Raw genomic sequence first — 18,975 nt, 5'->3', positions numbered from 1 at the left:
AAATATTTCTCTTCCTATAGAGCTTCCTGTCTCAGGGTCGCAGCCTTGTCCTATAAGAATATATATATAGGAGGAAGAGCTAATAGAACTTAAAAGGAAGGTCTGCTTAAATAAATTCATTCCTGTGTAACAAGAAGTTCTGTAACTATTATCTTTCAGCTTTGTAAGGGAAACTCTTTCTCCTTACAATCTACCTTTCTTCCTTCAAGTAGAAAGGGTGGGGATTATACATGAAGATCTTAAATGAAATCCATGACTTGGAGCAATTGTTCAATTATTATTTTTAATTGCCACTCCTGCCAGAAGTGAGTGAGATTATCTCGGAGCACTGATGAGATCTGTAAATGTTATTTTAATTGCAGAGAATCTGCGTTGGGGACACCTGAGAATTCCAAAATGCTACACTTAGAAGCAAATTATGAACCTACTATTAATTACAAAATGACAGCTGAATAGGAATGGAAGGAAGACTATTGGTGAGCTTGAGCAGGTTTGGGGAAACATCTGTGGAAATAGTGGACTAGTGGGAAGAATGCTGTTTCCTAGACTGGAATGTCGGTGACATTAAGGTTACTGCCCCTCAAAGAGGGATACTGTTGAGCTGAAAAAGCAGTAGAAAGGGGGCAACCAAATGGGCCAAAGAGCTGGAGAGACGCTCCTATGATGAAAGATCACAATGTTTATGGCTTTTTAGTTTAGGAAATATTTAGAATGGGAAATATTCTTCATTAAGAATGTGCTCAATGTGCTTTGCAGGTAAAACCTAGGCATATTTACTCAGAAATAAGCATCATGGAGCTCAATGGCACTTACTTCCAGGTAATATGCACATGATTATAGTTTTATGCAGTGGAGGGTTTTTTTGTGTAAAATATAAGGTAAAATTGCTGAGTGTCAATACAAAACAGCAGCAAAAGAAAAGATGTGATTGTACTGTGTGCTGGTTAGTACCCTTGTTTCAAGTGTTGTTAATGATCACTAAGGATCAGGCAGGAGTAATATAAAACAAATACATTATTTAAGCTTTCTTTCTTTAATTCCCAACTCTCTCTGGCTCTCATGCGGTCCCCCCCTCCCCCCCTCTCCTTTCTGTGCTGAATCACTTCCTGGTAGCTGTCCCTTAACTTGTCCCTCCCTAGTCTCAAGTTCATCTCCCTAACTGCTATCCTAACCCTCTTACTTAGTTCCGCATGCATTGATACAACCATGACACATGCAAAAAGCACTAGTCTTAGAAGAATGTGCGGAAGAATCAAGTTTTGTAGTAAGGAAGCATCGGACATCAGGGGCAAATGACCATTGAGACTCGCTCCTCACGAGCCACACTTCATACCCTTCTCGAGTGTGTTTTCCTGGCTAGAAACTTAGAGAGGGATATGTAACTAAGAGCTGTTCAACCGTGGAACCGTCTCCCTCGGGAGGTTGTGGAGGTTTTTAAGCAGAGGTTGGGTGGCTATCCGTCATGGATGCTTCAGCTGAGATTCCTGCCTTGCAGGGGGTTGGACTAGATGACCCTTGGGGTTCCTTCCAACTCTACAATTCTATGATTATTTGTGAGGGAGTATAGTCTATTGTACAAAGGCAAAATGTAGACTTGTTGCTTTGCACATTTTTGCCTCTGGTCCTGCCTACCACTGGTAAGTAGACCCTTGGAAAATCACCCAGATGGAAATGTGACCCTCAGTCTGAAAAACCCTGCTCTAGGCTGTAACGGATTGGCACGGTTTTGAAATATTTATTCCTACCTGGCTGGAAAAGAGTTAATCCACCTCCGGCCTGACTGACATAACATTCTGATGGGGGCGGGACTGTTCCCAGTTTAAAAGGAGGGAGCAGCGGGTTTTTGTCAGTTGAGGAGAGGGGGAGGGAGTGGATAGATGTGAGGAAGAAAGTTGAGAGGCCAGGATAGTGGGAATCTAGATGAGGTTCAGGAAGGCTTGATGTTAAGGGTTTGACAGAGATTACCTACAACCGAAATGCTTCTTATAAACTCATGAAACGTTAATTAAATAACTATGTTCTAAGGTTAATAAAAGTCTTCTCTTTTGTGCCAAGAAGTATCGTCATTATTTTTCCAGCAAGGTATCAGGACTCACAGAAGTGGTAACTCATTAGAGGACAAAATTTACCTCAGGAAAGGAGGCAAAAGTCCCGTGTCTTAGAGTAACACTGAGGAGGCTTAGAAAGATAACCTGGAGTGTCAACAAGTTGCCAGCGTGGAAAGGGGCAAACTTTTACAGTAAGGGGAATCAGGCCGAGAGGGACCCTTTACTGGTGACAGGAGGTTATTCTATCAAACAGCCTAGAGTTTTTCTTTGATACCAGGCCACGTGAGCTGGAAGGAGAGTCTCTTTACTTATAAACTCCCAAGAATAAAGTGGTTTATTTGGGAGGCGGCGGGAAAAGAGTGTGTGTGGCTTCACCTCTGGATTCCTGTGTCGCATTTAGTAATAGAGAGGAGCCATGCTAATCTTCTCTGTATTGTTCCAATTTTAGTATATGTGCTGCCGAAGAGAGGAGATTCAATAAGGAAATTTCTCAATTCGAAAAAATCTTAACAATTGGCAGGAACAAATATATAAAAAAATCTATACAGTCTACTATTGGAATGGGAAACAAAAGAAGAATTAACCAAAACATCAATGATTCGCTGGGGACAAGATTTGGGGAAGGCAATCACAGTAGACAGCTGGGAGAAACTATGGAACAGGGATATGAATTATACGCCAAGCTACGACCTAAAAGAAAATCTGATTAAAATGCAACACAGATGGCACCTAACACCACAAAAATTATCCAAAATGTATAAAGGAGCTGATGAGAAGTGCTGGCGATGTCAAAAAGAAATAGGTAGTTACATCCATATATGGTGGAGGTGTAATGAAATAAAGCCCTACTGGGATATGATTTACAGGGAAATGAAAAAAATTCTTAAGTATTCATTAAAAAAGAACCCAGAACTATTTCTCCTTGGTATATTACATGATGAAATTCGGCCCAAAGACAGAAGCATCTTAATGTATGCTGCAACAGCAGCCAGAAATTTGATTGGTTTAAATTGGAAGAGCAATAAGGTACCAACCAAAGAGGACTGGCAGAAAAAATGGTTAATATACTACAATTCAGCAACGAAAAATGCTGAAGTTAAAGGAATTAATGAGGAAACCAGAAATAAAGATTGGGGGAAATATAGAAATTATGTAATGACAATGGTGGAAAAACCCTTGCTTGCAGAAGCCATTTGATGACTCAGGTACGAAAGATCTACTAAGAGACACATAATAACGTTTCAGGTATACAGATGATTGAAAGAACATAAAAGGCGCAGAACAAATATGGCTGGAAGCACAATTTCACGCATGGTGGGTGGAGGGTGGGATGGTGGGTGGTAGAAAAAATTTAAACTATACACATATATATCTTTTTTATATTTTTTATTTTTCTCCTTTTAATTACCTTTTTATCTTATTTTTTTCCATCTATGTTCTTCTTTCACTTGTTTATGCTTCTTAATTGTAGTTTGCTTCTGTTGGACATTAATTTGCTTGAGTTTACCTTTATTTATTTACAATATGTTAAATGTATATGATTTACCATTTTATATGATTTTTTGATTTATAATTGCTTATAATTTATAATTGTTTTCTTAATTCTTTCTTTCCCCTTCTTCTGTTTGTGTTGATATAATTTGTAATGATTTGAAATGCAAATAATTTTTTTAAAAAAAAGTAATAGAGAGGAGGACATTCGTCACATAGGCCTATCCAGGTGTTATTTAAATGGGTACCTCATCACACCTACAGGTCCATATCTGATCCTCATATATTTTGGAACCCTAAAGCAAAAACTGGCACCAAGAAGGCAGCAGAGTTAACTCACTTGCAAGAGCATCCCCAAATGTGATAATTTCCCCATTTAATGAATGCCCAAATAGGGCTCCCCTCAAACCACCTTCACCTGCCAATTCATTCGTTCATTATTATACACTGTTTGATTGTTTAAAAAACCCAAACGCAGTTTATAAAAGATCAAATAGTAAAATCAATGTGCCCTACTTCAAACACGCAAAGTTAAAATTGCCTCAACTCACTAAGCACCTGGGTAGGCTTGTCTAAACAGGAATGTTTTTAGCGGGCACCAAAAAGGGTATAGTGAACAGATGCTTGCTTGATCTCAATAGGCAGGGAGTTCCAAAGGGCCCTAACCGACCACTGCTGCACTAACCGACCAAGTTCTTACAAATGTGAAATGGGCATTATGTGGCACCCAGCCTAGTGCCAGTTCCGCCGATCAAAGCAGCTGAATGAGCATGTGTAGGATAAGGTGATTTTGTGGGGAAACTGTTCCCAAGTTGTTAAGGGCTATATATATTAATAAAAAGTATATCTTACTCCCCCCAGCTTTGTTGCCATTGGGGAAATGTACCTGTAATTCCTTCCTTCCTTATGACTTCACACTGTCAGGTTCTGGTGTTCAGATTCCCCGCAGCTGTGTCTCAACAACCTCAAGCGGCTCCATGTGCCAGATTAGGCTTGTTCTTCTTTTCTGAGTTGTCTCAATTCCAAAAAAGCAGTACATCAAAATAAAATATAGGTTGGGCGTGGGCCCTTTATACCTGCAGGAGAGGAGCAGTGGGAGGTTTCTGGCTTCATTGAGAAGTTGGAAGACAAAACGAGAGATGAGACTCCGCACAGTTTCTCCACATGAGAAGTAGTCTAATGTTCTTGGAAGGGCATTTGAATTGTTGGAAGGGAGCTTTCAGTCGTTTGGTTTGAATGAAATTCGATTCATCGGATTGTTTTAGGATAAGCTACTTTACGTAGTGGCGATTTGCAGTTGTTTGCATTTGTTTTTTTTCCAGGCCTCTCGGAACGCTGTTAGCACGCTTTCCTTCATGCTTAAAAGCCTTGGCACAGGCACCAGAAGTCTGTGTCTTTCAGTTTGCGGTACAGTCATCTCTGTATACTAAAAGCATGGCGACTCCTGTGCTGTTGGTATTTCTCTCTCTCTAATAAATTGTTTTTCATTTCACAGGTGGCCTTCAGCCTTTGTTAGAGATCTCACTGCTTTGAGTGGCTGGGTTTCTGGGACAGCAAGAGCACTCTGAGCAGCCCTGCAATCTTCTTAACACCCTGCTGTGTCTATTGCATGCAACTTCAGTTTTCATCGACATCAGGTAACCGATCTGTCGTCAGATTAGCAAATGAAATTTAGGGATGCAGTACTGTAGTTGAATCCCTGTGATGGGGTGAGCTCCCGTTGCTTGGTCCCAGCTCCTGCCAACCTAGCAGTTCGAAAGCACGTCAAAGTGCAAGTAGATAAATAGGAACCGCTACAGCGGGAAGGTAAACGGCGTTTCCATGTGCTGCTCTGGTTTGCCAGAAGTGGCTTTGTCATGCTGGCCACATGACCTGGAAGCTATACGCCGGCTCCCTCGGCCAATAATGCGAGATGAGCGCACAACCCCAGAGTCGGTCACGACTGGACCTAATGGTCAGGGGTCCCTTTACCTTTACTTTACTGTAGTTGAAATTTAGGGACGCAGTAGTAGTAGTAGTTTCATTGGCTTGATTAAACAGATTGTCCCTGGTAATCACGCTTTCGCAACTGTAAGGCTGTAGGATACAGTGTTAAATCCTGAACCCATTTGTTTTATTGAATACAGGGCGCTAGGCTCATGCTATTATCAGGTTGCTTTTGAGCATCTTTCTTGTTCATCTCCGTGTTGGTGGTTTTTCACCAATAGCAGTAATTTGTTCATAGCTGTAGTTGAAAAGTCTTTTTTATTCTGGAGGTTTATATCATGGTGGTTTGGTACCAGGGCCGGCTCTAGGGGTAGTCTGGGTGGCATGGGGCACAGGGCGCCGCCCCACCAGCTGCGGCAAGAAACGGGACGGGGGCGCCGGAGCGATCTCCGCACCACGACGCCCGGGCGCCCGATGTGCTTGAGACGGCCCTATTTGGTACCAAGGATGTTATACAATTAAAGGGATGAGACTGTATGCAAAAAAAGAGAGAACAGATATGGAAGCATTGCCAATTTTTAGAAGAACATTAAAAGCAGTGCTGTTTCAGTGGACGTAGCCAAAAGGCTCTTACCTCATGCCTGCTTTTATTAGTGCTTTAAGCCATCATTTCTGGTGCTTTGCTGTTTCTTTTAATGCTTAAGCAAAACTTATAAGGTGCTTTGACTACCTATTAATGTAGAAAAGCAGAGAATAAATTATGTGAATACAGAAATATTATTGTTCAGAAGTACCTCACTTCTATGTTTGACATTAAAGCAAAAAGTTTAGTTTGGAAGGTGCCACCCCCAGTTTTGTTTAGTTTCACTCATTCTGGGATCTGCTTTGCATACAGGATCCTTACATTGTTGCAAACATTACATTTTTGCAAACATTATAAACTGTTTTTAAATGGGTTTTGGTTAGTTTTCTTTTTGTTTCTTCAGGAAAGCAAACTCTATTTTGCATGTATCAGTTTTGTCAGTAAGTTCTCTCCCAGTCTCCTAGTACATTTTGTATAATAAGAATTTGTGTGGCTTCTGAGCAGGAAGGAGCTGGTCCACCAGTCTTGCGTGTGATCATGGTTGGATAGCCTAGAAACTGACCTGCAAATTTTCATCCTGCAAATTATTTCTGTTAGTGATTAACATGCTTATATCACACAGACAAAATGTAGAATGCCCTCGATAGGGGTAGGGAACTTGTGGCCTTTCAAATGCTGGAGAGGCACAAATTTCCCATCCCTGCCTTCATATTTTAAAAAAGCAAGTTAATAGGAATGTTAGCCTGCAATCCTATACCCACACTTACATGGCAGTAAACTCCATTAAAGTCAGTGGGAATTACTTCTGAGCACACATGTATGGGATTGTGCTGTCATTACCAGAGTTACACTGTCAGAGGACTGCATGAAACAGGACCACTTTAGCTGGTTGTCTAGGACTTTTGGTTGATCAAAGATAAAGTATTCTATTTTAAATGTTTTGTAGCTGAAATGCACAAATAATCTGGACTATCGTGTTTACGTATAAAATATAAGATAAAAAACAAACCTACGTACAGCGACAGTGTTTTCTGTTGTGTAGGCTCCTATGATAGAAGTAATGGGTCCATACATTACCATATACAGTGGTACCTTGGTTTACAAAGCGCTTTATATCATATAATATAAAGCGGATTGTGGTAGGGCTGTTAAGAAATTTAGCTTAGGGTTTGGTTTGTGTAAGGCCACAGCTCATGCTGAGTAATGGGGGGCGTGCGTATGCAAATTCCTTGGATCTGATTGGTTGTTGGGGCCCCTCTTAAAGCTGCGTCCACCATTTTCTGGTCACATTTTTGCCTGGCGTTTGAACCCCTCCCACCCGCCCTTTCTTTCTTGCAGGTTAGCACGACATTGCTATTGCCTTCGGGGCCGCCTGTATTCAGGGGTCAGTAGGAATTTTTCCAATTGGCTGATTGGCTTTGCCTCTTGGTTTTCGCCTACTGCGCTAGCAAATTGTCACAACTTGTTAGGTTGGCGGTTAGGCTTTTGGTTGGTTAATCGGTTGGTAGAGGGGGTGGCACACGGATGCCTACCCTCACCTCCGTTTGCTCCATATAGAAGTATTCCGTTAAAGGAATCTCGGGGCTTACACTCTTGTCCTTACCATCCCGCCATTGGCGGGAATGGTGGGCCCAATTTTAAGAGCAAGAGCCTTGAGGAACATTCTTGGTGAAGGTGAGGAGGGAATGACTGGGCGCAGCCACCTCCTCACTCCCAGGTATGTTTACTTGACTTCCATGCGGAAATCGGAGCAGGAACTGTCCAAGCGGACAGTGGTGAGTCCTGTCCTATGGTGACAGCTGATGTGAGTCCTGCCACGTGGGGCAGATGAGGTGAGTCCTGTCCTATGGTGACAGCTGATGTGAGTCCTGCCACGTGGGGCAGATGAGGTGAGTCCTGTCCTAAGGGGACAGCTGATTGAGTCCTGTCCTAGATGGACAGATGGGGATAGTCCTTCTTTAGGAAGGATGAGTGAATAACCAAAAGCCTAAGCCAACACTCGGATTAAAAATTGTGTATTTAATAAAGTTGTGGCCCTAAATTATTTGCCAAAAACCAAACCATAATTCTGTTGTCAGTTGTGAGTTATTTAAGGTAATTTTCTGGGAAGCCTCGACACACAACCATAATCCGTTCCGGTGGTCCGTTTGTAAACCAAAACAGGTTGTAACCCAAGACGTGCTTTTGCCAATGGGGCGTCAAAAAAAAAATTGTTTGTAACCCCCCCCCCCAAGGGTTGTAATCCAACAAAAGGATGCAAACCGGACACGCACTTCCAGGTCTGATGTGTTTGTAATGCAAAACGTATGCAAACCAAGATGTATGCAAACCAAGGTACCACTGTAGCATATATTCAACATAAAAAAGAGGAACGATTTGTTGTTGACAAAGGACAGCTGTACACATAAAGGGCCCCATTACCTTCAGTAGTTTAGAGCCTCATCAAACCTAAATCCGGCCCTGTGTATGCCTGCTTACCCCTTTTGGTACTGAACGTTTTAAGTACATTTCCATGCAAAGAGTGGGGTGGCAGCATATTTGCATTCAGAGCAAAAATGCAGCAAAACTGCCACACCAGCAAAGCTCTTGTCCATGGAAGTTTATGCAAATGTAATACTAATTTTTAGGACTCTTTTTTGGTTAAATAATGTGCCTTTTCATGTCAGATGAGCCGGTGGAGTTTATGTATGTGCAGTTCCCAGGGGAGTTGTCTTCTCCCCTTTTTTGTTTCTGCTTGATGTGATGTATTCAGTTCTAATGTTTTCTTCTGATGTATCCAAAAAGTTTAAAAACCACCCTTGAAGGAGAATTTCTGTGTACTGCCAGCTTTTTAAAAAATAAATAAATAAAGAGGGTTTAAGCACTGTCTGTCCCTGTTGTAGATTTCCTATGATCTCACTGAGGTTGCCATAACCTTGCCGTCAGGCTTTCTTGGTGGTTTATGAAATCACCTTTTCCACAGCTTCTTATAAACAGTTGCAATTTTTAAAATGGCTGTCATCACCCTGGAAAAGCATAGGAAGTGACTCAAACAGTGAATACAGTCATACCTTGGTTCTCAAATGGCTTAGTTGTCAATCAATCAATCAATCAATCAATATACTTTATTCGACCGATAGTCAGAACAAAAACATTTCTCAATACAAAGCTAAACATATAAAACTGAAGGCATCAGGGGGATACATAAATATTAGTTGTCAAACAAATCTGCCCTCGGACGCTAAAAACCTGTTCCGGTTTTCAAACGTTTTTCGGAAATTGAACATCTTACACGGCTTCCGCTTGAATGCAGGAAGCTCCTGCAGCCAATTGGAAGCCGCGCCTTGGTTTTTGAATGGTTTCGGGAGTCAAGCGGACTTCCGGAATGGGTTAAGCTCGAGAACCAAGGTATGACTGTATCTGTTTTGGTTACTGATGTTATCTGCCTCAAATGATCTCTTATTTGATACCTTGATATCTGAGATCCTCTGATGAGGTGGGGTACAGCTGCAGCTACGAGGGACTGGCCCTTTTAATGTATCAGTCCTTGCCCTGTGGAACTCACTGCCTGTAGAGGTCCAGCAGCAACCAACCCTGCCTTCCTTCAGACATCTTCTGAAAACTGTTTAGACAGGCCTTCATGATTTGGTTTTTTTTCTTGCAACCAACCAGTGTCTACTGATGTTTAAAATTATGTTTCCTTGATATTTACAGACTGATTTTTATTGAATTTCATATGCTGTATGCTGCCTTGGTATATTTTATGTTAATACAAATTCTAAATTTTCAAATCTGGCAAGCAAGAATACTAACATCTGAAAAATCAGTGCAGAGCAAGGAGATCTCTATGTTATACAATCTCACCAAAGGACATGATATTCCATGAGGCAGGAAAGGAGAAAATGGAAGATGTTGCTCTTGCTTTTCATCTATTAATAGGCATGTGGTTGTGGGTAACTTCACACTAGACGAGGAACTGCCCACAGATAAGGTGCATGCGCATTAATGCCATCTATCTTATAAAACCAGCATCCTATTTGAAGGAGAGGCTTGCATGCGTCTCCACAGCAAGAGCTGGAGGATGTGGGTATAGTGCTCGAAGCTGCCTCTTGCTGATGCCTTAAATCGTATTGGCTTTGCCAACCCAGCTGCCAGACGAATAGCAGCAGTAGTATGGAACTCAGGGTTTCTACTTCCAGCTTTTGCCTATTTGTCCTTGGTCTGCACACACCAACCACTTTGCCACAATGGAGATTGCAGGCTTCCCTCCCAGGATGAACGACTGGATAGAGAAGGCTAGAGATGGGGCTCTTGGCAACCACAGGCAGAATCAGAGCAGAGTAGGCAGCAGTGATTTGTGCAGGATCCTCCAGGTGACCCCTTTCTTGAGCACGCAAGAGTAGTTTTCCAATTGTGGATATTTGTACGGCTGCCACATGGGTCTTTCCACATACTTTGGTTCGCCCTATCAAATAGACTTGTTTTTATCGGCTGATACAAGCCTTTGGCAGGAAAGTTCTCTGGGGCTTCTGTCACAGTAGGTGAGGGAGGCCACACAGGTCTGAAGGAGCCTGCTTTGTTATAACCCTAGTAGGAATATCCTCCATCCCTGTTTGGCAAAAATGAAAATTTCTGCTTCCTCTGAATTTCTATTTCACTATAGGGATGGAGGGCATCTCTCCCACTTCTGCTTCACTGTCTATTTTCCATCTGGAGTGAGATTGGTGCTTAGGGCTTCTGCCGGCGACCTACTACTACTACTACTACTACTACTAATAATAATAATAATTTATTTATACCCCGCCCATCTGGCTGGGTTTCCCCAGCCACTCTGGGCAGCTTCCAACAGAAAAATGAACTAAAATAATCTATTAAACATTAAAAGCCTCCCTAAATAGGGCTGCCTTCAGATGTCTTCTAAAAATCTGGTAGCTGTTTTTCTCTTTGACATCTGATGGGAAGGTGTTCCACAGGGCGGGCGCCACCACCGAGAAGGCCCTCTGCCTGGTTCCCTGTAACTTGGCTTCTCGCAACGAGGGAACCGCCAGAAGACCCTCGGTACTGGACCTCAGTGTCCGGGCAGAACGATGGGGGTGGAGATGCTCCTTCAGGTATACTGGACCGAGGCCATTTAGGGCTTTAAAGGTCAGCACCAACACTTTGAACTGTGCTCGGAAATGTCCCAGACTATTGGTGTTTGTCCTGTTTGTCGTCTTCATTTTCTTATCTTTTTCATTATTGGTTCCTTGTTTGGAGTTGCCATTCCTGGTTGTCAAATTTGGGGTTTGAGGGTTTGTCTTCACTCTGCCAGTCTGGAAAGTGGAATGATTCCTCCCCCTGGAGAGCTTCTGAAGAGGAGTCATCCCTGCCAGGAACCAAGCAGACCTTCGCTATATGTAGACATTTCCACTCCCTCCCTCTGTGCAGCTGCAGCCCAGGCCCATGCAAGTTTCTTGGGATGTGAATTGCACTGCTTGGCAGTAGAGTGAGCAGCAGGTTGATTGACAGTGCTGTGTAAAGTCACTGTGAATGACAGGTTGTAGAGTGTTGAGAGTGGCAGTTGACGAGGGAGTTGGAGGAGCTGTTCAGACGGAGTGAGAAGGAGGAGCTGTTCAGACGGAGTGAGAAGGAAGGTGATTTTATGTGACGAGGGAGTTGGAGGAGCTGTTCAGACGGAGTGAGAAGGAAGGTGATTTTATGTGACGAGGGAGTTGGAGGAGGTGTTCAGACGGAGTGAGGTGATTTTATATGTATGTTTTGGATACTTATATCCTGCTTTGTAACCCCAAGTGCCCTTTAAAGCAACTTACAAAAGATTTTCACAATTAAAAAAAAAGTCTAAGCCTGGTAAGATGAGAGAGTGATAAAAACACGAGTAGGGGTAAGAGTTTGGGTAGCAATCAAAGAGGAGAGTTGCGTACGCCAGGCTGGGGTAGTAAAACTATTTATCGTTCTTTAGTTCTTTTTTAAAAAATAAAAAAATAAAAAAATGTTTAATATTCATCAGTTAATGAAGCTGTTGTGCTCTGTGTGGATTCTAGGAACAGCCTGCTGGACTGCACATGCCCTGTATTGATATACACAACTGCATAGATAGCATGCCTCACCCACGTGCCTTGTATTGATATACACAGTTGAACATAGAGAGGGAGAGGCCCACTGCTATCTATCTGTCATTAAGGGAAATCTGGATCTATGGGACCAACTGAGTGACTGATCCGGTGACTTGTGTAGGACAGAGCCTCACAAGAGACCCCTGGAGCATTACAGGCTGATTTTTGTGCAGTGTGCAGAGTACGGCGGGCTTTCTTGTTTTTCTCTTGCTTCTGTGCCCTGTTCTTCCTTACTTGGTTTTGTGTTTCATTGTCCACTCACACTCCTCGTTTCCCCTTAATTTTAGTTCCGATGTTAGTCACCTTAAGCATAGTAAGCCAGCTTATAAATGAAATGGGCACAATTGTGTATTTCTCTCGCCCTTCCATGCACTCTTTCTTGGATGTCAGTCTCGGGTTTTTGCTTCTTGCATTGTCTCACAATCTCTCCCTCCAGAGATTGTGGCTGGAGAAAGAAGGCATAATTTTATTTATTCATTTTATTTTTTAATTTCTTTACCGCTCTATGTTTTTTAAGAAAAATGTCAAAGTGGTTGACAGCATATTAAATCAATAAAACATAAATAAAACAATCTGAAGAACGTCAAATATAGAGTATACTGTGGTACCTCAGGTTACAGATGCTTCAGGTTACAGATGCTTCAGGTTACAGACTCCACTAACCCATAAATAGTACCTTGGGTTAAGAACTTTGCTTCAAGATGAGAACAGAAATCATGCGGTTTTGGCACGGCGGCAGCGGGAGGTCCCATTAGCTAAAGTGGGGCCTCAGGTTAAGAACAGTTTCAGTTAAGAACGGACCTCCAAAACGAATTAAGTTCTTAACCCGAGGTACCACTGTAAAGTCAATGCAACATAAAGGAGAACTAAAATATTATCTTAAAGATTTCAAAATAAAACATTACAAAGGAGGTCAACTACAGAATACTTATTTAATGCTCCCTTCCAACCATGCTTACCCCGTCACGGGGATTCGAACCACCGGCCTTCTGATCGGCAAGGCCTAGGCTCTGTGGTTTAACCCACGGCACCACCCGCATCCCTGCTGGATCAATGTTGTTGTTTAGTCGTTTAGTCGTGTCCGACTCTTCATGACCCCATGGACCATAGCACGCCAGGCACTCCTGTCTTCCACTGCCTCCCGCAGTTTGGTCAAACTCATGTTCGTAGCTTCAAGAACACTGTCCAACCATCTCGTCCTCTGTCGTCCCCTTCTCCTAGTGCCCTCAATCTTTCCCAACATCAGGGTCGTTTCCAGGGAGTCTTCTCTTCTCATGAGGTAGCCAAAGTATTGGAGCCTCAGCTTCACGATCTGTCCTTCCAGTGAGCACTCAGGGCTGATTTCCTTCAGAATGGATAGGTTTGATCTTCTTGCAGTCCATGGGACTCTCAAGAGTCTCCTCCAGCACCATAATTCAATAGATCAGGCTAAAAAGGCCCTGACCTACGGCCCATGGCTATCATAATACAACGTTGGTTTTGATTATTATGTCAGTTATTGAAATGTGAGTTATACATGTGCTTTGATTTGTATAACAAGAAAACTTTATTACTGTAAGTGGTTGTTCAAGACTTGCAGCAATTTTCAAGTTGTGGGAGGAAGGTTGAGTTGTTGTCATCTTTGCTGTTGTTGTTAATTAAATTTATATGCCACCATTCATCCGAAGATCACAGGGCAGTTTACAATATAAAAGCACAAATATACACACCATAACAACAAACAAAACAATATTCCCCACAGTTTAAAAGGCCACAGATTATTTAAATAGCCAAAGACCTGCAATAAGAGAAACATTGTCAAATGGGCTCTTTATTTTGGTGATTGCAAATGATTACACACCTTGAATTATTTCCTCTCCCCATCCTGATTTTAAAAATGCATTTTTAATGCTTTTTTTTTTAGGTACAACTTCCAACCAGAAGTTGATCTTCCTAACCTGATGCATCATACATTATGGTTCATGTCAACTTTGTTAGAAAATGGATATACGTCCTCCTGGCATTTATTTTGGTTCTGACCATTTGTTTGTGGAAGGAACCACGGAGAGGATTTTATGTTTCGTTTATAACAGACGACCAAGCCAATCTTGGACATTTGAGGCTGTGGAGGTGGAACAGCCTAAGACAAGAAACTGTCCAGGATGAAACCATCAATGGCACAGGCAAGCTCCATTCACCCACCAACACATCTCACGTTGCCATCATAAAACCTCCCATCAAAGTGTGGAACAAGGACAGTTTGTCCAGAAACCTCAGTGCTAGACTGCAAAAGGCGAGGAAGAATTATTTGCATATGAACAAATACCGTGTGAAGTACAATGGACCAAAGTATGCTGCTAAATCCAGCCCCCAAAAAGTGTTGTGCCAGCTCCAGAAGCGATTGAACTTTGGGATGATCACCACATCAGATGGGCCCTTCAATACATCAGAATGGGAGACCTACCTGCCAAGGAAGAACATCAGCATGGAAGTGGGCCAGATAGGCCGGTGTGCAGTTGTGTCCTCTGCAGGATCCATGAAGTCATCCCATTTGGGGGAAGAAATAGGTTTGCATTATTCCTCTGCCATTTTGGAAGTAACAAAATACAGTTTGAAATCTTTGACTTTGGGAGGTGTTTCAGGGTTACGGGGCTGGAAAAACATTTAATTTTGAATTAAATCTGAAGAAGTGTGCATGCACACGAAAGCCTATACCCAGAATAAACTTAATTGGTCTCTAAGGTACTACTGGACAATTTTTCACTTTATTTATTTATTTAATTTTGAATTTATTGAATTTGCTGGTAAGACCTTTTCTCTTTTCTCTTCTCTCTTCCTGCCTTTCATTGCTCAGTGACCACAGATGTCTCGTAGGAATGTAGGATCCCGGAACATTAAAACTGGGTATTGGGTATTTGAAATTAAGACAAGGCATTGCTAGAATTGGCCTAGTAACAGGTTAAAGTACTTGTGTGTTTAAAACCTTGGGCTAGCTCAGGTTTAGCTCTAGAGCAGATGTAATATTGCAGGCCTAAGTCTAAACCTTGCATTGAAATCTCACCTCAGCCATGAAGTCACAAGGAGGCCTTAGAACAAGGGTAGCAAACATGACGCCCTCCATATGTTATCCCTGACCATTGGCAACATCCTGAACTCAGCTTGAATGATTTTAAATACAATTATTCGCCTGTCCGATAGGGATCCCCAGTGATGACAGACAGTGTAAAAGAAAATCAAAACAATAATGACAACCTTATAAAAATCCATAAAATTTAAACTAAGCCTGTCCAAAACAGGCTCAGTACCTGCTCCTGCTTTTTCAGTACCCACAACCAATATTACCTCTGACTGTGTTAAGCCTCAGTGTCTCATCCACTCCAAAACTCTCAAGCCGCATCTGCTCCAAAACAGCTACCAGACACAAGCTCGAGATCTCTTGCCTTACAAGGTAGGTGCCTTTGGAAAAGGAAGTGAAACAGCCTGTGCCCCCTTTCACAGCTTTCATGGTCTGCCTTTGGTGAAATTTTAAGTTCATGGTTCTCTGTTAACAGTGGATTTCTTTCAAGTGGCATAAGAGTGCAGGAGCTGATTGGGATGAGGCAGGGCTGATGGAAAGTTTTCACATTCACAGTGGAGAGTTTGATTGTAGTAAGGCTAATGCTCCTCGCTGTCTTCTTCCGAAGTAGTGGCACAGTTGGGTTCCAGAGCTCAAAACAGAAACTTTTGAGACTTTGGGGCTTTTGCTCAAGCAGGTGCCTTTCAATTTATATCTCCTCCTCACTGTTTTCAGATCGCCATGATGCAGTGCTGCGGTTTAATGGAGCCCCTACCAGTGGGTATCAGGCTGATGTAGGGCAGAAAACCACAATACGCCTTGTTAATTCCCAGGTAAGCTTGCATGGTATGCGCTGTGCTAAGGGAGCAACAGAAAGGAGTGCATATTGAGGGCTTTAATGAGAGCTCCTTCAGCTCGTTTTTGTTGTTCTGTCCTGAAAAGATTTGCAAGTAAGAATAGCAGCAAAAAGGAGAAGAATCACTTATGTCAGCTCTTAGTGTTGCCTTTGCACAAGATAAAAGGCCTGCCTCTAAACCTTCCTTAGTGATATCTGAAAAGTGTCTTTTCACTGTGGAAAGGACAGCAGATTTTTTTTTAAATCACCACCTGACAGTGTGTGGGGAGGAGAGGGGGGGGGAATAATAATTTTGTGCCCATGTTCTACAGAACATTAATTTACTCTACAGAACCTTTACCTTTATTGAAACTTGAAAAACAAAGGGGAAAATGATATATAAATGTTAACATCAAATGCCAAGCATCTTTTTAAATTTAAACGTGTATTACTATTAAAACAAAATAGTGGGCATGCTTTTTAATGATGCATTACAGCTAGTTTGATCTTAAGCGACTCCTATATCTACCCCTCCCCATCCCTGTACCTTTAAGGCTGAAGCCATCCCCATTGTGCCCTTCAGACTATTAAGATTTTACACTTATGCACATATTCTTTAAAAAAAATGTAGTGATGTCTTTTTGGGGACACAAAAGTGTTAGAAGGCCCAGGCCACATCAGAGGATTTCCTGCTGTGGCTTCTCCTCATCCCAGCAATCCTTTGTTGGAGCATTGCTCTCCTTCACTGTGCTAGATTTCCGATATTGCCCATGCGGTGCATGAAAAATTCGTGCTGCAGTGGCTCACACGTTGCGAAAGTGAGAAGGACCTTCAGAGTAGGCCACCGGGAAATGAGCAGTGCAGCAGGATCCCTTTGCATGTTTATTTAAAAGCAAACACCATGTGTTCAATAGGATTTACTCTAAGGAAAGTGCTCACTCATTCAAGAATGACTAGAATTGGAATTGGATGCTTTTAGGTTTTCTGAATGGGACTTCTGAATTCTCTGCCAGACAAAGAATATAAGACCAAATGAGTTTAATAGGACTGAAATATTAAGAGAGAGCACAGATATTCCAGGTCCTTGTACAACCCTTAAGGGCACAATTGGAAGAAAAACAGTAATTTCTTGGTAAATAAATACCATTGCTCTTTTGTGATGATTTTAAACCAGGCATCCCCAAACTGCGGCCCTCCAGATGTTTTGGCCTACAACTCCCATGATCCCTAGCTTACAGGACCACCAGTGGTCAGGGATGATGGGGATGCCTGGAGGGCTGAAGTTTGGGGATGCCTGTTTTAAACAGTGTCCCTGGCCAGTGATAAAAGGCAAGGAGAAAGAACGTAGACACACCCTCTCGTCATTCATAGCACAGCATGGATTTTGCTTCACTTGCCCATCTAAAATACCTTTATCTTGGAAAGTTCAGTAGTAAAGCATCTGTTCTGAATGCAGAATGTCCCAGGTTCAGCCCCTTGCATCTCCAGATAGGGCTTGATATGTCCCCTTGTCTGAAACCCTAGATAGCCACTGCTGGTCAGTTTAAACAATGCAGGGTTAGATGGACCAGTGGTTTGACCAAGTATGAAATAGCATATTGTGTTCCTATGCACCTATCACCATTTGAAAGTGTTATGAGAAAAACTGTTCCCTTTCCCTTATGGCAGGCCTGCCCGAAGTCTGTTTTGGGGGCCTAATCCAGCCTGCCGATTGATTTAATCCAGCCCCCGTGGCAGTATATGTCCTGGGGTAAAATCCTAAAAAGGAGGGTAGGATGAGAGGAGTCCCCTACCAGGAAAGACTGTGCTCGTGTGCCCAAGACACAGACTCTATAAAACATATTATGCTGCACTGTGTGAAGTTCAAACAAGCTAGGGCTGAATTGATTTCACCCTTGCTAGCCCTGATCCCAGGAAAATCGGAGGAGTCTTATATCAAGTTCCTATTGGAAGACCGCTCAAATGCTAGAACATTAGCAGTGGCGAAGTTTCTATTGGTGGTTGCGAGAATCAATAATCCCAACTCTTAAGTTTTAATAAAATGTTTTTGAAACCTGAAGGCAGGATGTCCTTGTTGGGTATCACTTTGTAACGAATTGATGGGTCTATGGACCATAATAAAGATTGTTGTTGTTGTTTTAAACAAATTAAAATCCTTTTTAAAAAAGGTCAACAGCTTAGGGGTAAAATTGTTAAAAAAAAAAAAAAGCTCAACAACTTTGGCCGGCCTTCGCTCATGTTCACTCCATCAAATCTGGCCCTCTTTGAAAAAAGTTTGGGGCACCCCTGCCTTATGGGGTATTCTGGAGCCCGTATAGAATCCTTAAGTGGGTTCCCTATTGGTAGGAGAAAACAGAGGCCAACCAGGGTATATTGAGAAGCAAAGTGGCTAGTAAGCCTGATCTTTATTAAAGGAGCTGTTGCAACAGGGTCCCCACACGTAGGAGGGAGGAGAACCCTGAACAATGGTGTGCAAGCCCTTACATAGACATTTGAAATTGCCCACCCTGTAACCCAAGACCACCCCCCCCAAAAAAAGAATCATACATACCTCACAGACAGAGGCAGTCTACAGCAGAAATCCTGTCTGCCAGGATACCTGATCCATGGTCACTGATTGCATTACCTGGGCAGTCTGGCTATTCTTTCATGATGGTTAATACTTTAGTTCCTGGGTCCAGGTCATAGGCTTACCCTATTCATACACAAATACACCCTTAAGACAGGATTTGCAAGCAAAAAGACAATGGGAAGTCTTTTCACATTTGCCTCCTTTACTGCAGAGGAATATCTGAGGCCATTGGGAGAGTCAAAATGGCTTAAGGATTGCTCTCCCATACTATTTAGACGTATGGTTCATATATTTAGATATGTGTGCATTGATGAATATTTATTCTATATTTGAAACCTTAAAATTCTTATAACAAAAGTGATCTCACTCTTGGGCACCATTCCATTTCAAAGTC

At 42.3% G+C, this 18,975-nt stretch overlaps 1 protein-coding gene and 1 pseudogene across 2 annotated transcripts in view; one reads left to right on the top strand and one right to left on the bottom strand.

Annotated features, from left to right (window-relative positions):
* The window catches only part of ST6GAL1 (ST6 beta-galactoside alpha-2,6-sialyltransferase 1), a 78,185-nt gene that overhangs the window by 40,643 nt on the left and 18,567 nt on the right, over nucleotides 1-18,975 (top strand). For both annotated transcript variants that reach the window (XM_035132380.2, XM_060274569.1), the window contains exons 2-4: nucleotides 5,035-5,176; nucleotides 14,044-14,686; nucleotides 15,910-16,007. In XM_035132380.2, the coding sequence (XP_034988271.1) occupies nucleotides 14,095-14,686; nucleotides 15,910-16,007 (690 nt within the window). In that variant the 5' untranslated portion in view covers nucleotides 5,035-5,176; nucleotides 14,044-14,094. The remainder of the gene's footprint in view (nucleotides 1-5,034; nucleotides 5,177-14,043; nucleotides 14,687-15,909; nucleotides 16,008-18,975) is intronic.
* LOC118094109 (U6 spliceosomal RNA) lies at nucleotides 2,457-2,520 on the bottom strand (annotated as a pseudogene).

This window comes from Zootoca vivipara, chromosome 5 (assembly GCF_963506605.1).
Source record: "Zootoca vivipara chromosome 5, rZooViv1.1, whole genome shotgun sequence".
Classification (NCBI taxonomy): domain Eukaryota; kingdom Metazoa; phylum Chordata; class Lepidosauria; order Squamata; family Lacertidae; genus Zootoca; species Zootoca vivipara.
The sequence above is the reverse complement of the archived record's forward strand: the minus strand, read 5'-3'. Positions and strand labels throughout refer to the sequence as shown.